The 16,932-nt window shown below is 41.1% G+C and overlaps 1 protein-coding gene and 1 non-coding gene across 2 annotated transcripts; one reads left to right on the top strand and one right to left on the bottom strand.

Annotated features, from left to right (window-relative positions):
- Positions 1-4,757: 4,757 nt before the first annotated feature.
- pomp (proteasome maturation protein) lies at positions 4,758-8,483 on the bottom strand. Its single transcript, XM_069667388.1, has 6 exons — positions 8,427-8,483; positions 8,054-8,151; positions 6,850-6,910; positions 5,195-5,296; positions 5,008-5,101; positions 4,758-4,899 (listed from the first exon to the last, which is right to left on the bottom strand). The coding sequence occupies exons 1-6, from the start codon at positions 8,427-8,429 to the stop codon at positions 4,832-4,834; spliced, it is 426 nt and encodes a 141-aa protein (XP_069523489.1). The 5' UTR covers positions 8,430-8,483; the 3' UTR covers positions 4,758-4,831.
- Positions 8,484-8,703: 220 nt separating this feature from the next.
- Positions 8,704-8,775, top strand: trnac-gca (transfer RNA cysteine (anticodon GCA)). The gene has a single exon. It is a non-coding gene; the product is annotated as a tRNA-Cys (tRNA).
- Positions 8,776-16,932: the final 8,157 nt, after the last annotated feature.

The following is a 16,932-nucleotide window of genomic DNA, read 5'->3' as shown; positions in this document are numbered from 1 at the left end:
TCTCTCAGCACTTTTAAAAAATAAGGTGATAAACAAAAACAAACATAATTTATGGCGATTGTTTTTCTTTCTGTGAAATCTTTTGGAACTTCAATTTTCTTTTCTTATTTAAGAGAAATATTTTAAACTTTGTTTGTTCTGCTTTGTTGTGGTGTCACTCAAGTGAAGTAGTTCAACAGTTGTCTAACAGAGTATGTTGTCTAAGCAGGGGAGGCGTAATGAGCCCGAGCTTCAGCTGCTTCGGCCTGCAGCTTTTCACTCACTTTATCCCCAAATGTATTTATTTGTAATGTTCACAAACCTTCTGTTGTTGGGGACAGAAATTGTTCATGCTGACCGAGGTGGCAGTGTCTGTCGTCTCTCGAACAGAAGGTTGGGGGTTTGATCCCTGACTGTTACAGTCACATGTCGAAGTGTCCTTGACAAGACATTGAACCCCAAATTGCTCCCGGTGGCAGATCCATCGGGTATGAATGGGCATAGAGATTGGCACTTTGCCATCAGTGTGAGTGAGTGTGTGTGAATGTGACATGTAGTGTAAAGGCAGCTTAGAGTGGTTGCAAGACCAGGACTAGGGTTAAAACTATTTACACTCCACATGATACATATTTAAATCATTCAAATGTATTTTCAATGTAATAAATGAAATGCACTTTGAGGGTAGCTTAACTTTACTAAACTGTGTGAATATAAAGTCAGAATGGCGTGCAGCTAAAGCTACGATGCTGAACAGGCTCTTTATCGTTTTACTCTTAGTAACAAACTCAAGATGTCTGTAATTTATAGGAAACAGGTGAAATCAGTAAGTTTAGCTTTAGCTCAGGCTAGCTGTGGATATCTCACCAGCTAATGTTAGCTTTAGCTGTGTAGCATTAGTCAGCTGTGTAGTTGCGATGGGAGATCATTTATGTGTTCTGTGTGATAAGACAGGTTGTAAGATCGAACATTTTTAAGCAAAAACCTAAATGCATTTTTTTGCATATACTGAGGGTGTCGCTGTGATGCTGAAGTTCAGGAATAGACGCCTCGGTAAAAGGAGACTGTTCTCTTTCAACACAGGTTATGTAATACTACTATCTCCACTCACTTTTACTTTGTAGAGCTGTGACGGTGTCAGCTTTGTCTAAACATCCTTCAGACCAGTTCTGGACCGAACCGAACCAGACTGGTCCACGTAAACTGACATGGATGTGAGGAGGTAAAGAAGAAATGAAAACAAGAGGCAGGTGATGATACGGTGACATTTAGTCTCTCTGTGAGGTGTGAGTGTTCTCAGCAGCCTGGATCCACAGTGAGGGCATCTGACATGTAAAGCTGGAGGAGTCTGTCCTTTAGACCGAGTGGATTCAAACTCAAAACTTGAACACTGTCTTTGTCTCCTTTGTTTGGGTCGAATGTGCCCCTCTGACAAAACATCTGGCCCCCTTAGTAAAACTGGTCTAGATAGAACCACCACTGCTGGTATCACCTGCCACATGAGGACCCACGCAGGACCAGTTTACAGCTGTACTGGGTCACAGAGGGTCAGAGATGAAGCAGCTCAAGGTGGAGTTATGCTGCCATCTAGTGGGTCAGACTGCTTAAATCAGCCTGTCTAACTGATGATACAGCAATGACTGTGGTGATTTGAGCCTGATTCACTGTCAGACAGAAACAAAGAGTGACAGTAAAGCGGAACAAAGATGCTAATGAAGTAAAATGTGTAGCTACCAGAAAACATCCACTGTATGCTGCTGCTTCAGAGCTCATGTGTTGTTTATCGCTGCAGTTCATCTAAGTCTATAGCGCCACAGAAGGGGGGAAACCCGCGCATGTGTATTAGACAGATGTGCAGCCAACAGGAGTGATCATTACAGTACTGATGACTAGCTATTAGCAGATGCCAAACCGTTATATCGGTGAGCTGTGTAAACTCATATAAAAGTGTTTAAGTGTCTACATTTAATTATCTTTACTGTTTAATTTTAACGGAAGCGCACTGCATTCACCCAAGAAAAAAATGGGCCCCTTTTCTCGTAAATACGAGATCAGTATCTTATGTTCCTGTTAATACACTGAGAACGGATAACAACACCATAACTTGCGCATCAATTGCCCCATCAATCCCTATCTGCTCCGTCTCCGGGCCGATTCACAAAGCATATTACAGTATGTTAATGATAATCCAGGGAGGAAGCTTTGTTTTAAACGGTTAAACTTGTATCACATCTGTCAAGACTCGACTTCACAATAAACTGGTGGGACGTGCCCCTCCTCATCCAGCTCATCATCTGTATGAGACAGAATTGAGCTCCGTCAGGATGAAGGTACAGCTGTGCGCAGTAGAGAGCGGAGGTGCGGACGGCTCCTCTCCTCAGTCAGACACAAAACAAGAGCAAACTGCACGTAGCAGAGGATCTGTTTGGTCGTGTTTGCGCTTGATTATCATTAACACAATATGCTCTGTGAATTGGACCTTTAGATGGAGCAGATAGCGGGGGCAATTGATGTAACCATCCTAAGTGAATTTGTATTAACAGGGACATGAGATACATGAGATGTGATCCCTTCACATTGTTTTTCCTTTGATGAATGCAACGCGCTTCCGTAGATATCCGAGCCTGTCTGCACGCGGGTTTATCTCTGACTCTCAAAGTGAGCGGGAAAACATCTTTATATCTAAAAATGAGGTTCGTGTTCAGTGAATTAAGGCCGCATTTTGATATAACCCGCTTCTAAATTTATATAAACACAAATACTCGCTGCTAAATGGTGAAAATGCTGCTGTTTTAATGGAACTCCTCGCGCGTGACGTCAGTTCCCAGCATGCTCTACGGCTCAGGATTCTATATCTGAGCGTCATACTGATACTCAGCAGATGGTTTGTATTGTCTATGAATGTTGTGCGTTTGTGTTAAATTCGTCACGTGAGCTTGTATTTAATCATGTGAACGTGAACAGCACCCTGTGTGAGACGCAGTCGCTCTCTGCTGTAGTATAACTACTCAGTGACGTCACATAGTCTTTCGGTTGGTCCGATGGCGGTGAGATTTCAATTGATTGCTACAGTGAGTTACAGAACCTCTACGTTTCTTCTCTCCCCTCCCTCACCGCCGACCTTGACTAGCCTTTTAGTGACTTTACCTTCAGTCACTTAATACTAGCTGACTGATGTGTATTTTAAGGACGATGCTAAATAAAATATTTAAACAGCACACAGGTAACAGTACAGTCTCACAGTATAATCTGATTTAGTGTGGAGGACACATTGAACCTTTAAAGCTCCTGTGAGGAGTTTTTCACTGGTTAAGAAAGAGACTGAAATGTATTCTGATTACTCTATAGGAGCTACAAAAGCAAACCAGACCATCAGAGACAAGATCGATTATTTCTATAGTTATTTTTAATGCCTGAAACCGCTGGTGGGGGGGTAGATGTCTGAAGTGTTGAACTGCATGCTGCATTTGATTACATTTTCAAGGGCGAAAATTTAAAGTGAGTGATACGTGTGACTGTTCGAGAAAGCAGGATGAGATTTTTGTTATAAAACTCCAATTAAGAATGTACAGGACAAAAACAGCAAAGAAAAATAAGAGGTATGGCTTTGTCTACAGGGGGGGCCAAAATCAACACAAACTGAAAGCTCCTCATACGAGCTTTAACTCGGAGTTAAAATTAGTCTCTTATTAGTTTTTGTATTATGTTTTCTCTCTTTCAGCTCGTATTCAACATCTCTTTCCCCTAAAGTGTATGTTCTGTTCAGTGTATTATATAGTTTTAAAATCATAACCATGTTGTTGCACTGAAGAGTCATTTATTATACATGGTGAAAGGTTCAGGCACTGTAATAAATAACTAACAGCAGCAGCTGCTCTCCCCGTCAGCTCAGTAGACTCTCTGTGTGTTCAGGCCTTTGAGCCACATCCTGATACACATCCATCTGAACTTTGCAGGCAGAATGTTCTATAATAATGTTTTAATGTTTTTCTAGATGGTAAATGATTGATTTTCATATTTACAGTTAACTTCCACTAAGTCACAAAAGTTCTGTGATTAATCACGATTTTACAGTTGAGACACCACTCTTCATGCAACAACTACTAACATCAGCCTTCCCCATAGTATCATTATTGTTGCTGCTTATGCTAATAGTAGACCTGTTGACTTCAACTGTTACAATTACGATTACCTCAACCTTTATCATTACTCTGCTTCTCTCGCTAATTTATTTATTTATTTATTTATTTAGCCAATCTTCACCCTAGTCTACCACTATTATTGGCATTGTAACCATAAGTATGTGTCTGTTGTTGTTCATGTAACAAGGACACATGTTGTTGTTGCTCTCTTTGCCTGTCTCTATCCTGCATCTCCTTCTATCCCATTTTCGGCCCATCCAGTCGAGGCAGATGGCTGTTCAACATGAGTCTGGTTCTGCTCGAGGTTTCTGCCTGTTAAAAGGAAGTTTTTCTGCCATTCTGATTTGGCGCTATACAAATAAAATTTGATTTGATTGATTCATGTGTTCTATAAGAGAATCAGGTTATATTGTTGTAATCCTTTTAAAACGTAAGATAGTAACCCATGACATGTGGTGACAGGACAGGAGCTTCAACATGAGCACAAGTTTGACAGGTAACCAACCTGTCAGGTGACCATCACAGGAAGGAGGAAGTTTATTAGGATTCAAATCGTACAAAAGCAGAACCAAACCGTCTCAGATCTATAACCCCCACCCCACAGACACATCCTCCAGGAAAACAGACTCAACTCTCCAGAACCTGAACATTTGTTTTTTATTTTATTAAACAGCTGATGCAGACGTAAAATAAATGTAGACGTGTTTGTGGTTTCACAGCAGTCCCAGTTTGTACTCCACCATCATGTGAGGCTCTCCCATCACCTCGCTATGAGCTGGGTCTGCAAGGTGTGTGGGGGGGGGTGAACAGACACAGAGGGGGGGTCAGAGGTCACATTCACACAGTTTAATCAGTGACTGACAATAAAGATGAGAGAGGAGCTTCTCACCGTTCAGGATGTCCTCAAAGCCGATGACATCATCACTTCCTTTCAGAGTGTCCAGAGCGAGGTGAGAGCTCTGCAAGAAGGGCAGCCGCTGAATCTGCGGGGGGGGTATGAAGCGTTGACAGTCAAACAGGTGAGAAGGTGGAGGTGTGAAAGGTAAACAGTCTGTATCAGAGAGACCTGTGGTTACCTGTCTGGCTGCTCTGTACTCCATCTGCAGTTTGAGCGGAGCATGAAGACCCTGAATGTTTCTGAGAGTCGACAAGTTCATCTTGTCCTGATTCAGCTGGAACTGAACACACACACAGACACACACACAGTTCAGTGCTTATCTGACGTTAAACAGTATCAAAACCATTGAAGTGACTGAACTGGGTAGACTGCATGGGGGCTGTCATACTGAGTCGTGTGTTGTGGAAGGAGGAGGTGAATCTCTTCTATTATTCAAACTGAAAGGAATATTTTCTGTTTCTTATCCACTTTAACTTCACCACATGATTATGAAATAAATAACAAATGTTCCTCTGTGTTTCAGGTCCGTGTGCGCGTTTTCTCACAGATATAGTAAACATACGTCTGTGGACAAATTAAAGACCGACACACAGGTGATGTAGTGCTTAGACCTCTGGGAGATCTCAGAATCACCTGAGGTCAGAAATGAAACCATGAGTAGAGTCAGGTACGAGCACTGTGTGGTTATGTTCACAGTTCTGAGGAGAGGACTAATCTCACTACCTGTGCAGGTTTATCCATTTTCCTTTTACGGTTCAGGTTACTTGACAATAGATGACAGGCTTAGCTGGAAACCACATATTACACATGTAAAATACAAAGTAGCTAGAAGTATAGCAGTCATAAATAAAGCAAAGCAGGTTCTGGATCATAAGTCACTCCACACTCTATACTGTTCCTTAGTCTTTCCATATTTACATTATTGTGCTGAAGTTTGGGGTAATAACTATAAAAGTTCATTACAGTCACTTATCATTCTTCAACAGAGACGATAAGGACCATCCACAAGGTCGGCTATCTGGAACATACACACTATTTCTACAGTCTCAATTATTAAAATTCACCGACATAGTTGCAAATCAAACGGCAATAATTATGTACAAGGCTAAGACCCATCAGCTACCAGCAAACATTCAAAACTGGTTTCATGAGCGTGAGGGGGGTTATAATTTGAGGGGAGAATTCAGTTTCAAAATACTGAACAGAAGTTCCACCCTGAAAGGTTTTTGTGCATCACTGCTGGTGTAAAACTGTGGAACAGTCTGAGTGAGGAACAAGAGCAATGTCCAAGCATCCATCAGTTCAAAGCAGTTCACTGCTGGTGTAAAACTGTGGAACAGTCTGAGTGAGGAACAAGAGCAATGTCCAAGCATCCATCAGTTCAAAAGTATGTTCACAAGATACAGGGAGCCGTAATATCAAGAGTTATTGTGTATGTAGGTATATTGTGTAAACATTCTGTTGTATTATACTTGTGTTAATATGGATAGTATTTTGTAAAATATATGATATGGATGTCTATGCATTTTTTTTCTTTCCTTTTTATATAAAATTGAATAGTATATTTTTATAAGAGTAGTACTATAAGCACGGAAGTCAACATGTAATTAATTCATTAGTGTAAGTCATTACAAGAGGGGTGAGAGTATATAAGTTTGACTTCTTCTCACTCCTTTTCGGATATGTTTAGTTTCTTTCCGTTTTGTTTTTTTGCTTCTTTTTTGCTATTTTAATCTGTTATTCACTTTGCATGTCTTTCTCTATGATTTTAAATTGCAGAATTGTTTGTTTTTATTGACATATTCGAAATAAACATGACTAAACTAAACTCACGTTTTTCTCAGACAGCTCCAGCGGGTGACTCGGGAGGAGCTCATTCTTTACGCTGCTGAAACTAAAACAAGAAAAGAAACAAACAGCTGAAATTCAGTTTCATGTAATCTGGTTTCAAAAAGTTTGAAACCATAAACATGTAACTAACACACCTCCTGTCACACTAACCACATCACTGTGTCTTTAGATGGAGACATTAATATGTTCCACACATCTCTCATTAATGCAGACGTCTCTCTCTCCAGTAGCAGCAGTTTATTCTCACACAGCTTATTAGGAACTTTGGAAGTAGCATAGCACTGTAAATATACGTCTTATATATCAAATATACAGAGGATAGTATGACTGACAAGTAATGAACGGCTTAAGCTGATAACTTTGTCAATATGTGATGAGCAGGACATTTCACAGTTTGTAGAATAACACTAACACTTTTTCTGGTCCACATCTTTGATACCTGCAGAGCTTAAGTACCTTATCGTTACTTAAAAACAAACAGATACAGCAGACTTAACAAATCAGGCCCTTTAATCACTTATTAAAATATATGTAAATATGAAAAAATATGTGGAAAAACTATTTCTTTCAATAGGAGTTGTTCCCTCTCAATCTGTTCATGCAGCTGTAAAGAGCTAACGTCAAGATCATCATTTTATTAGCAGGTTATTTAACCCGTTCATTAGTTACGGCTGTTTCTAAGCACATACATGCCATTTAAGCCAAAACTTTTAACACAGGCTGTAAAAGCAGAGCTAGAGGAGTCTAGCTGAATAAAAAGGTCTGAGTCATTAACCATAAAGAAGGTAAATGGTGCTGTTAACCGGTTCAGTGACACTTAACGAGTTTCAATGTTAATATAGTTCCAAAAACGCAACTTCAACAATCATTGTTCTAATCCAGGTGTGGCCAACCCAGGTCCTGGAGAGCTACCTTCCTGCATGTTTTAGCTTTCTCCATACTCTAACACACCTGATTTGAATGATCTGCTCGTTATCAACCAACTGAAGCTTCTCAGGGGATTGATTATGAGCAAAACATTCAAATCAGGTGTGTTAGAGTGCGGAGAAACCTAAAACATGCAGGAAGGTAGCTCTCCAGGAGCAGGGTTGGCCACCCCTGTTCTAATCTGACATAACATATGTATGTTCTACCACCACGGTAGGAGAAGGTATCACTTCTACATTAGATGTAACACGAGTCTCACCCTCCTCTCAGGGAGTCCTGCACGCCGTAAGATCCCTGCGGACAGAAGCCCGCTACAGGCACACTGTCCTTCAGCTGGGAGCGAAGTCCTCTGGAGTTCTGGAGAAATACACATTCACTGTTAAAACATGATATTAAACAAGAAACGCCTGAAGCTAAAATTACACGGTTAATACAGTCAGAGCTAAGCGCTAACTAGCATTAGCTCGAGTGACTAATCAAATTCACAACTAGCGGATATCAGAGGACAGAGAGAAGACAGAGGAGCCGGCAGTGAGGTTAAAATAAGTTCATCTATACAAAACAACGGCATTGTTATTAAAATGAGAACATTCACGTTAATTATAATTTGAAATATAAAACAGCAACCGTACCATTGTGATTCCGTTTCTTCCACTTTCTTTTACACAAAGTTAAATATCCGGTTTGGTCGCGTTTTCATGACGACACATCCGGTACAAGCCGGGGTTGTGTTCAATTCAATATTAAAAATGACGTCGTAACAAAGATTCGTGTGCTGTAAATGTATACGGCCTGTTTTTAATTATCTTGTAATGTGAAATGCATTCCCACCAGCTTTTAGCGCAACAGCAGCACAAACACTGCTCACAGTTTTAGTTAAATTGAGAAGATAATACAGCGTTTTACAACGGGGGTATAGCTCAGTGGTAGAGCATTTGACTGCAGATCAAGAGGTCCCCGGTTCAAATCCGGGTGCCCCCTCTTTTCCATCCCACATGATGTTTTGACAGAGGATTTCTGCTGTAGTCGTATAGCCTCAGCTAAAAATTATAGCCTTAATTTCAAACACAATATGTGTTACCTAACCCACTCATGCAGGATCAAGTAATACACAGTATGTTCACACAGTGTTCTTGTAAGAGAGCAGTTCATCCTCACAGTGAACAGCAGACACTGAAACAGTAACATATACATGTTACACACAGAGGACTGTATGAACAGATGAGGACAAATGAGGAGACATTCAAAGACACCCTGAGTCTCTCATGTTAGAATCAGTTTGATCATGTCACATGTCAGAGAGATTACATAGACAGATTATAGCACTGAATAACACTAACACTGAACACTTTTAATCAGAATCAGGGTTTATTGCCAAGTAGGTTTACACATACAAGACAACACATTAGCACATTACCAAAATACATTTTTATATTGTTTGTCTAACATCAGCAGCTAAGACCTGAGAGGAGGAGAATCAACATCTGTGAGAGGAGGAGGAGAAGGAGGAGAAACAGTTTAACTGTTTACTTTGTGCATGTATCAGAGTGCGTGTCTATGTCTGTGTCTGTGTGTGTATCAGTGTGTGTGTCCATAGCAGCAGCTCCTACATGTCTCCTCCAGGCCTGCTGAATGATGCAGGCTGCTGTCTGCTGCAGCTCCTCCTGCATGAGGTCCTCCTGATGTAGCTCCCCCTCATGAGGCTCCTCTTTGTGCAGCTCCTCCTGCTGCAGGATTTCCTGTTGGGGCTTCTCTTGCTGGAACTGCTCCTTGTGGACCTCCTCCTGCTCAAGTTCCTCTTGCTGCAGCGCCTCCTTCTGTAGGTCCTTTTGCTGGACCTCCGCCTGCAGCCCCTCCTGCTTCAGCTCCTCCTGCTGGTGCTCCTGTGGAGCCTCCTCCTGCAGCCCCTCCTGCTTCAGCTCCTCCTCCTGGTGGTCCTGTGGAGCCCCCTCCTGCTGGTGCTCCTGTCGAGCCTCCTCCTGCAGCCCCTCCTGCTTCAGCTTGTCCTGCTGGAGCTCCCGTGGAGCCTCCTCCTGCAGCCCCTCCTGCTTCAGCTCCTCCTCCTGGTGGTCCTGTGGAGCCTCCTCCTGCAGCCCCTCCTGCTGGTGCTCCTGTCGAGCCTCCTCCTGCAGCCCCTCCTGCTTCAGCTTGTCCTGCTGGAGCTCCCGTGCCTCCTCCTGCAGCCCCTCCTCCCGGAAGCTTGAGCTGAGGATGAGGAGCAGTCAGACAGTTTGTGTCTGCTTTTGTTAAGTTCATATAAAGTTTGTTTAATTGAGCTGTGTGGAGCAGTTAACACACAAAGATCTACAGTTTCTGTATTTAAGTACTCTGCAGATTTATTATTATTATAAACTTTATTTACAGTATTTACTGGCTGTTGTTCTGCTTCTTTTTACTTTTAATCAGCTACCTGAACAATTACAGTTATCAGCTATTTAACTGATGAAGACAGTAAACACAAAGAGATCATGTTACACAGTTTGATCCTTTGTTATAAATAAATCTAAAATATAACATAAAGATGTTAAAAGTTAAAGTGTTTACTGACAACGAAGTCATAACTGCTGTGATGTGATTTGGTTAACTGTCACAGAGGTCACACTGTACTTTAAGTTGAATAAATTAGAAAGCCTTCATGTTATCTGAACATTAAAAGGTGGAGTAGAACAGAATGAAAAAGTCGTATTAACTCTTTCTTTTTTGGATTAACTGTTAAATCGGTTTTGTGAGGAAGCTAACGCTAAGTCGTCCTAAAAAAATTTAATTACGGGTAGCTAACGTTAGCTTCATAGAACAGGCTTCAACACGCAGAAAGTTGTTTAATAAGCGGCGTGATTTGATATAAAATACATTAAAAGTTTAATTCACTGATAACAGACAGAGTTAAACAGCTAAAGAACGAGAAAACAGAATATTTAACCGTAAGTTTAACAGTAACTCACCTCATGACTTCTTCTGTCTTTGAACGTCTCATTTAACGGGATCTGACAAATTATTTCATTAGGTTGCTTAGCAACGCAGCGAAGCAACGTCACAGCGTCTTCCGGAATGTACTTTCAGAACAAAAGTCATTGTTGCCAAACGATGATCAAGTTCTATATTATATTCTATATTATATTGTATTTCTATATTCATGCATTCATACAACCAACAAAGGAGGAAGTGTCCCATTTTGTGATATTAGTGTGTCGTTTTTAAAAACAAAGTTACTGACGGCCTTCAGGAGATTACACATAAAGCCGAATTGCATGCTTTTATTTTGAAATCCGGGAGTTGTACATTTATATCACACACACACACACACACACACACACACCAAAAACAGAAGTCTTGATTGTATTAAATTAATCAGATGATCTGCAGGTTAAATGAGAATAAGAGACATTTTCACACGTTGGCCATCAGAGGGCGCTCTCTAACAGCTAACTGTATTCAGATGTAAGATATATCAGATCTGTCAGTAAACATACAGTTTTCATCTCATTACTGTAATGTGTCATCACAGACTCACTCTGCTATCAGTGCTATCAACTAACGCTAATCTGTTCATTAAAATTACTCTGGGAGAAAACATATAAGGCACACACACACACACACACACACACACACACCCACACACACACTGTTGTTCCCAGTCACTTATAACCCTTCTCTTCCTGTCTCTTCAGCTGTGGCTCTGCAGGGGTAAAGTCAGTCACAGTGACTCTCTGTGTATTCATATACACATTTATCAGCTGGTTTAAATGTTTATTTGTGTCATAATTCAGTAGCAGAAGCTAACCTAAGCAGACAGACGTCCATTATGCAAATATCACAAAAGCATTTCCTCACCAGAGCCTGTGGGCATCAAACACACTGAGTCCATATTTATGCACTGCTGAATCTCTCTGATGATATCTGCTGCACAACGTCTCTGACAGGATCACACATTTACACCAGCCTGGATCCCAAAATGTTCTGCCTGCTCATACTGTTAACTGCTCAAACTGTTAACTGCTAACACTCACCCTGTAGAACGTTTCAGGACGAGTTCAACCTGAAAATAGGTGAGTATTTAGCAGACGTCTGGTTTGACAGGCTGTGACTGAGGGATTGAGGAGGCAGAGGAGGAGGAAGGAGCTTTTATTTCACCTGATTACACTCTTATGAGAGAGATTAACCTGCAGACAGAGGAGGAGGAGGAGGAGGAGGGGGAGGAGGTGATAAGAGCTAAGAGTCTGCACACACACAGCGTCTCCTCACAGCAGCTCTCAGTTTAAATGTCTTCTTGTGTTTAAATGTGTCTGAGCTCAGTGTCTGCTGAGTCGTTGGCTGTGTTGATGAAAAAGTTTTGTCTCGGCAGCCTCGCACACATACACACACGCACACACACACATACACACACGCACACACACACACACACACACACTGACACCTGCCCCGTCCCCCTACAGAAGCAATTCCTGTCTGTAACAGCAGGGGCAGTGTGGCACTGAAACACACGTGTAACGTGTGTTCTGGGAAAACAGCAGAATAACACAATCATTCAGTTCACAGATATTCAGGTGAACACAGCAGACTTATCCTGATTATGATGCTAGCTCGATAACACAAACATATGATTCAATCTCATGTTTCTTTAATCTTTTCTGGTCTCAGTAAATGTGCAAAGTTGATGATCAGTGAAGAAGCAGAGGGATGTCTGTATTAGATCACAGAGGTGGGTTTAATCACATGTTCTTTTGGCATGTGATGAAAACAACATCAACACTCTTAAGGCTGAGGAGCAGGAGGCTGCAGAATTAATATATATGATTATAACAAACCCCAGGGGGCACGTCTGCCGTTACCATGGGGACAGAAGATGTGGAGTAACTCCGCTTGTTACATGTAAAGTTCCTTCAGTCTTGCTGTAAGTAAAGGCAGTTTGATTTGGTGTAACACTGACTGTTGATCACTCTGACAGGAAGTGGATGAGAGGCTAAACTGACCTTTAAATGAAACACGGCAACACAAACACACTGTGATCATTCAGAGTGACGTAAACAAAGGTCCCTATAATAAATCTGATGATAGACTGAGGGGGGTGGGGGGGTACAGCAGCTAGATGATCCAAAGCTTCACATCAGGACTCTGTAGGTTCACTTCTATAGATCCTTTCGTGTGGAGGTGTGAGGGGGTCAGGGTTAGACGGCCTCTGTAAGAATGCTAACATCTATTAGCATACTAATGACCTACAGAGGCTTATATTTCAAGCTAATAATGCTACGTTGATAAGCATACTAGAGACTTACAGAGGCTTATATTTCAAGCTAATAATGCTAACATCGATTAGCATACTAGTGACCTACAGAGGCTTATATTTCTAGCTAATAATGCTATCATCTATTAGTATACTAGTGACCTACAGAGGCTTATATTTCTAGCTAATAATGCTAACATCGAAAAGCATACTAGTGACCTACAGAGGCTTATACTTCTAACTAATAACGCTAACATCTATTAGCATACTAGTGAACTACAGAGGCTTATACTTCTAACTAATAACGCTAACATCTATTAGCATACTAGTGACCTACAGAGGCTAATATTTCTAGCTAATAATGCTAACATCTATTAGTATACTAGTGACCTACAGAGGCTTATATTTCTAGCTAATAATGCTAACATTGATTAGCATACTAGTGACCTACAGAGGCTTATATTTCTAGCTAATAATGCTAACATCTATTAGCATACTAGTGACCTACAGAGGCTTATATTTCTAGCTAATAATGCTAACATCTATTAGCATACTAGTGACCTAAAGAGGCTTATATTTCTAGCTCCGTCCACCAGTCAGTTCAGAACTGAAGAACATTTTGGATGAGAGGTGAAACGTCTTCAAGAACTTCAACCAAGTCCAGCTGCCTGTTGGGTTAAGCTGAGAACAGTCTGTGTTGGTCTGTTGTCAGAAGATGATATTTAGATCTTCAGTCGACTCGGTTACTGTAACAGTGTCTTTACAGGTCTCCCTAAAAAATCAATCAGACAACTGCAGCTGGTTCAGAACGCTGCTGCTCGAGTCCTCACTAAGACCAAGAAAGTAGATCACATCACTCCAGCTCTGAGGTCTTTACACTGGCTCCCTGTCTGTCAGAGAATAGACTTCAAAGTACTACTGCTGGTTTACAAAGCGCTGAACGGTCAAGGGCCAAAATATATTTGTGATCTCCTGACACAGTACGAACCATCCAGACCCCTCAGGTCGTCAGGGACAGGTGTGCTTACTGTCCCCAGAGTCAGAACCAAACATGGAGCAGCAGGTCTGCTGAAACACTCACTTCTTTTCAACCAAGCCTGAAGACTCTTTTTATTAAACTATTTTAATACATTTGTTTTAATAACTGTTCTAATTATTTATATCTGCACTGCAGCTTAAACTCTGATCTTTTTATATTTTGGCTTCTGTTTTAGCTGTTTTTAGTTTATCTTCACTTTGCTTTTTAATGTCCTGTTTTATGATGTGTTTCTTTGCTTTTGTAGTTCTGTGTAAAGCACTCTGAATTGTCTTGTTGCTGAAAATGTGCTGTATAAATAAACTTGCCTTGCCTAGATGCTCACATTGTTATGTAACTATTGTACGAACATTATCACGTATTAAACCCAAACTATGATCTTCTCCTGTAACTGTGACTTTGTCATTGTTAACCACAAGGTAACGATTGTTCCACATACCAAACTCAAACATTTGCAGCTGTCTTATTTTGAAAATGATACAAGATAATGTTTATTAATGCTTTACTTTGAAAGTCTAACCAGACGTGGTTAAAAAGAAAATCAGCTGACAGAGAGGACTGACCCTGAATCAGCTGTGAGGAGTTAAATACTTTAATGTGTCAAGTTTATAATGTGTTCAAAATAATTTAAACTGAAGCTGGAAGGTGTGTGTGTGAGTGTGTGTGTGTGTGTGTGTGTGTGTGTGTGTGTGTGTGTGTATGTGTATGTGTGTGTGTGTGTGTGTGTGTGTGTGTGTGTGCGTGCGTGCGTGCGTGTGTGCATGCATGCGTGTGTGTGTGTGTAATAAAACACTTAAAGGAGGCTGATTGCAGCAACACACAGTGAAATACACACTGATACAAACATCACAAAGAGCCTGTGTGCGTGCAGGGTGTGTGTGTGTGTGTGTGCGTGTGTGTGTGTGTGCGTGTGCCTGTGTGTGTGTTAGAATTATAATTGATTTCAGCTCAGCAGGACTGAGGGCTTCATTAAGACTTCCTGTTTCCTGCAGAATCTAATTCTTGTCAACATCCTGCAGAAAACATCTTCATCACTTCCTCTAACAGTCACAGCTCATGATGAACGACTCACTGATGGCTGTATGTCTTTGTTAAATATATGTATTCTGTCAGAGCCCATACACACATACACACATACAAACACACACATACACACACACACACACACACACACACACACATATATTAAATGAGATATTCAATATCTTTATTGATCCTTGTGGACGGACCTAAAGGTCAGTGTGGGGTCATGTCTGTGTCTTTGACAGCAGCTATTATACATTACTGTTCTGCTGTTTTAGGACAGAGTTCAGAGTGTGTTTAAACAACACACACACACACACACACACACACACACTCACCTTTTAACATGAGGTAAACCTTCAGTGTGTCTCAGAGCAGCAGTTCAGTTCAGTCTCTCTGTCACAGAGTGTTTCTGATCCTCTCACATGGAGGTAAATGATTCCCTCCCGGCGTCACAGAGGAAACAATCGGAGCTAAAGAAAGAATAATGATGTTCTTTATGGAGAGGAAACTCCTCCTCCTCCTCCTCCTCCTCCTCCTCCTCCTGCCCTGTGTTTATAACCGTGTGAGTGTGTGTGTGTGTGGGGGGGGGGCAGGTGTTTCCTCCTTTTGCAGCTGAACTCTCCCTTAAAGAAAAAAAATGACCTCACATGCGTTGATGTCAATAGCACAAACACACACACACACACACACACACACACACACACACACACACACACACACACCCTTTCTTATTAGATTTAGTAGTGACTCATGTTTCTCCTCATTGTTCAGCAGAGTTATAACCTTGTGTTGTTGTTCCTTATTATTATTAAACGTATTATTTTACATTCAACCTCAAACTATAAACAAAGATCGACCTCATTGACCTGTGTGACCAGTGGGACCTCTGTGACCTCTGTGAGACTGTAACACTTTGTTAAATCTGTGCAGACATAAGTAGGTTGACGACCTGTCACGCATTTTGTGGGACAATCCTGAAATTGGGACGTTTGTCCGGCATCCCGCCACATTCTCCAAATCACAGCAAATGTCCCGCATTTATTTATTTTTTCATTCTTTTGAAGTAAAAATGTGATTTATTTATGAACCATGTAACTCCCAATACTGTTCCCCCCAGTAACTGTTGTTGTTTAAAAATGCGCAGTCGTCGTTCAACAAACCCTCAGTCTAACCCCGGGCTGACGGATTTACCCTGACCTGAAAGTCGCCTTTTGGTTTCAGAACAGCTGATCTGAGTTAGTTCGATCAACCCTGAGTAGGTTCAGCTGGAGCACAGTCCGAGATTAGACTGAGGGTTTGTTGAACCTCCTTTCTGAAACGGACCCTGGTTGTAAATTTAAACAAACAAAAACAAACAAAACAAAACACAAGAAAGAAAAAGAAAGTGAGCTTCGTAAAAAAAACTATAAAGTGGCGCAGGGAAGGGGCAGCTCTCTCTACACAGCAAACAAAGGGTGAGAGTGGAAACACATGTTAGTGGGGTCAAATAGGTTACTTTAAATGTTCCATCTTCAGTGCTAAGAGCAGAGTTTATTTAAATGATCAATGTGTCCTGGGGGAGAGGGCCTCCTCCTCCTCCTCCTCATCAGGTCTGCCAATATGTTTTTGACCAGAGTTGCTGTCTATCATAGTTCGTTCAATGGCAACTTTGAACAAGTCTTCCATTTGTTCATGTATTAATTTATTTTGTGGTTGAGCCTGTCCAATTTAAACTGAGGTGTTCAAATGTATTTGTAAAGTCATCGAAAATCAATTCATGGAATTTTTATCTGGCGCTCCCATTTAATTTGCTTTCAGTGGGCTTCAAATCATTCAGTTCAAAAGATATTTAGCGCTCTGCTATACTTAAAAATGT

This window comes from Semicossyphus pulcher, unplaced genomic scaffold (assembly GCF_022749685.1).
Source record: "Semicossyphus pulcher isolate SPU_LCO1_2020_fin unplaced genomic scaffold, fSemPul1.0.p SCAF_18, whole genome shotgun sequence".
Taxonomy (NCBI): domain Eukaryota; kingdom Metazoa; phylum Chordata; class Actinopteri; order Labriformes; family Labridae; genus Semicossyphus; species Semicossyphus pulcher.
This window is presented reverse-complemented; position numbering and strand designations above follow the sequence as displayed.

Excerpts from the sequence above, each read along its gene's own strand:
- pomp (XM_069667388.1), bottom strand. Across the intron at positions 6,911-8,053 it reads CAGGACTCCCTGAGAGGAGG|TTTCAGCAGCGTAAAGAATG; the intron begins GTGAGACTCGTG and ends TTCTTGTTTTAG. Across the intron at positions 5,297-6,849 it reads TGGAGCTGTCTGAGAAAAAC|TTCCAGCTGAATCAGGACAA; the intron begins GTGAGTTTAGTT and ends GTGTGTGTTCAG.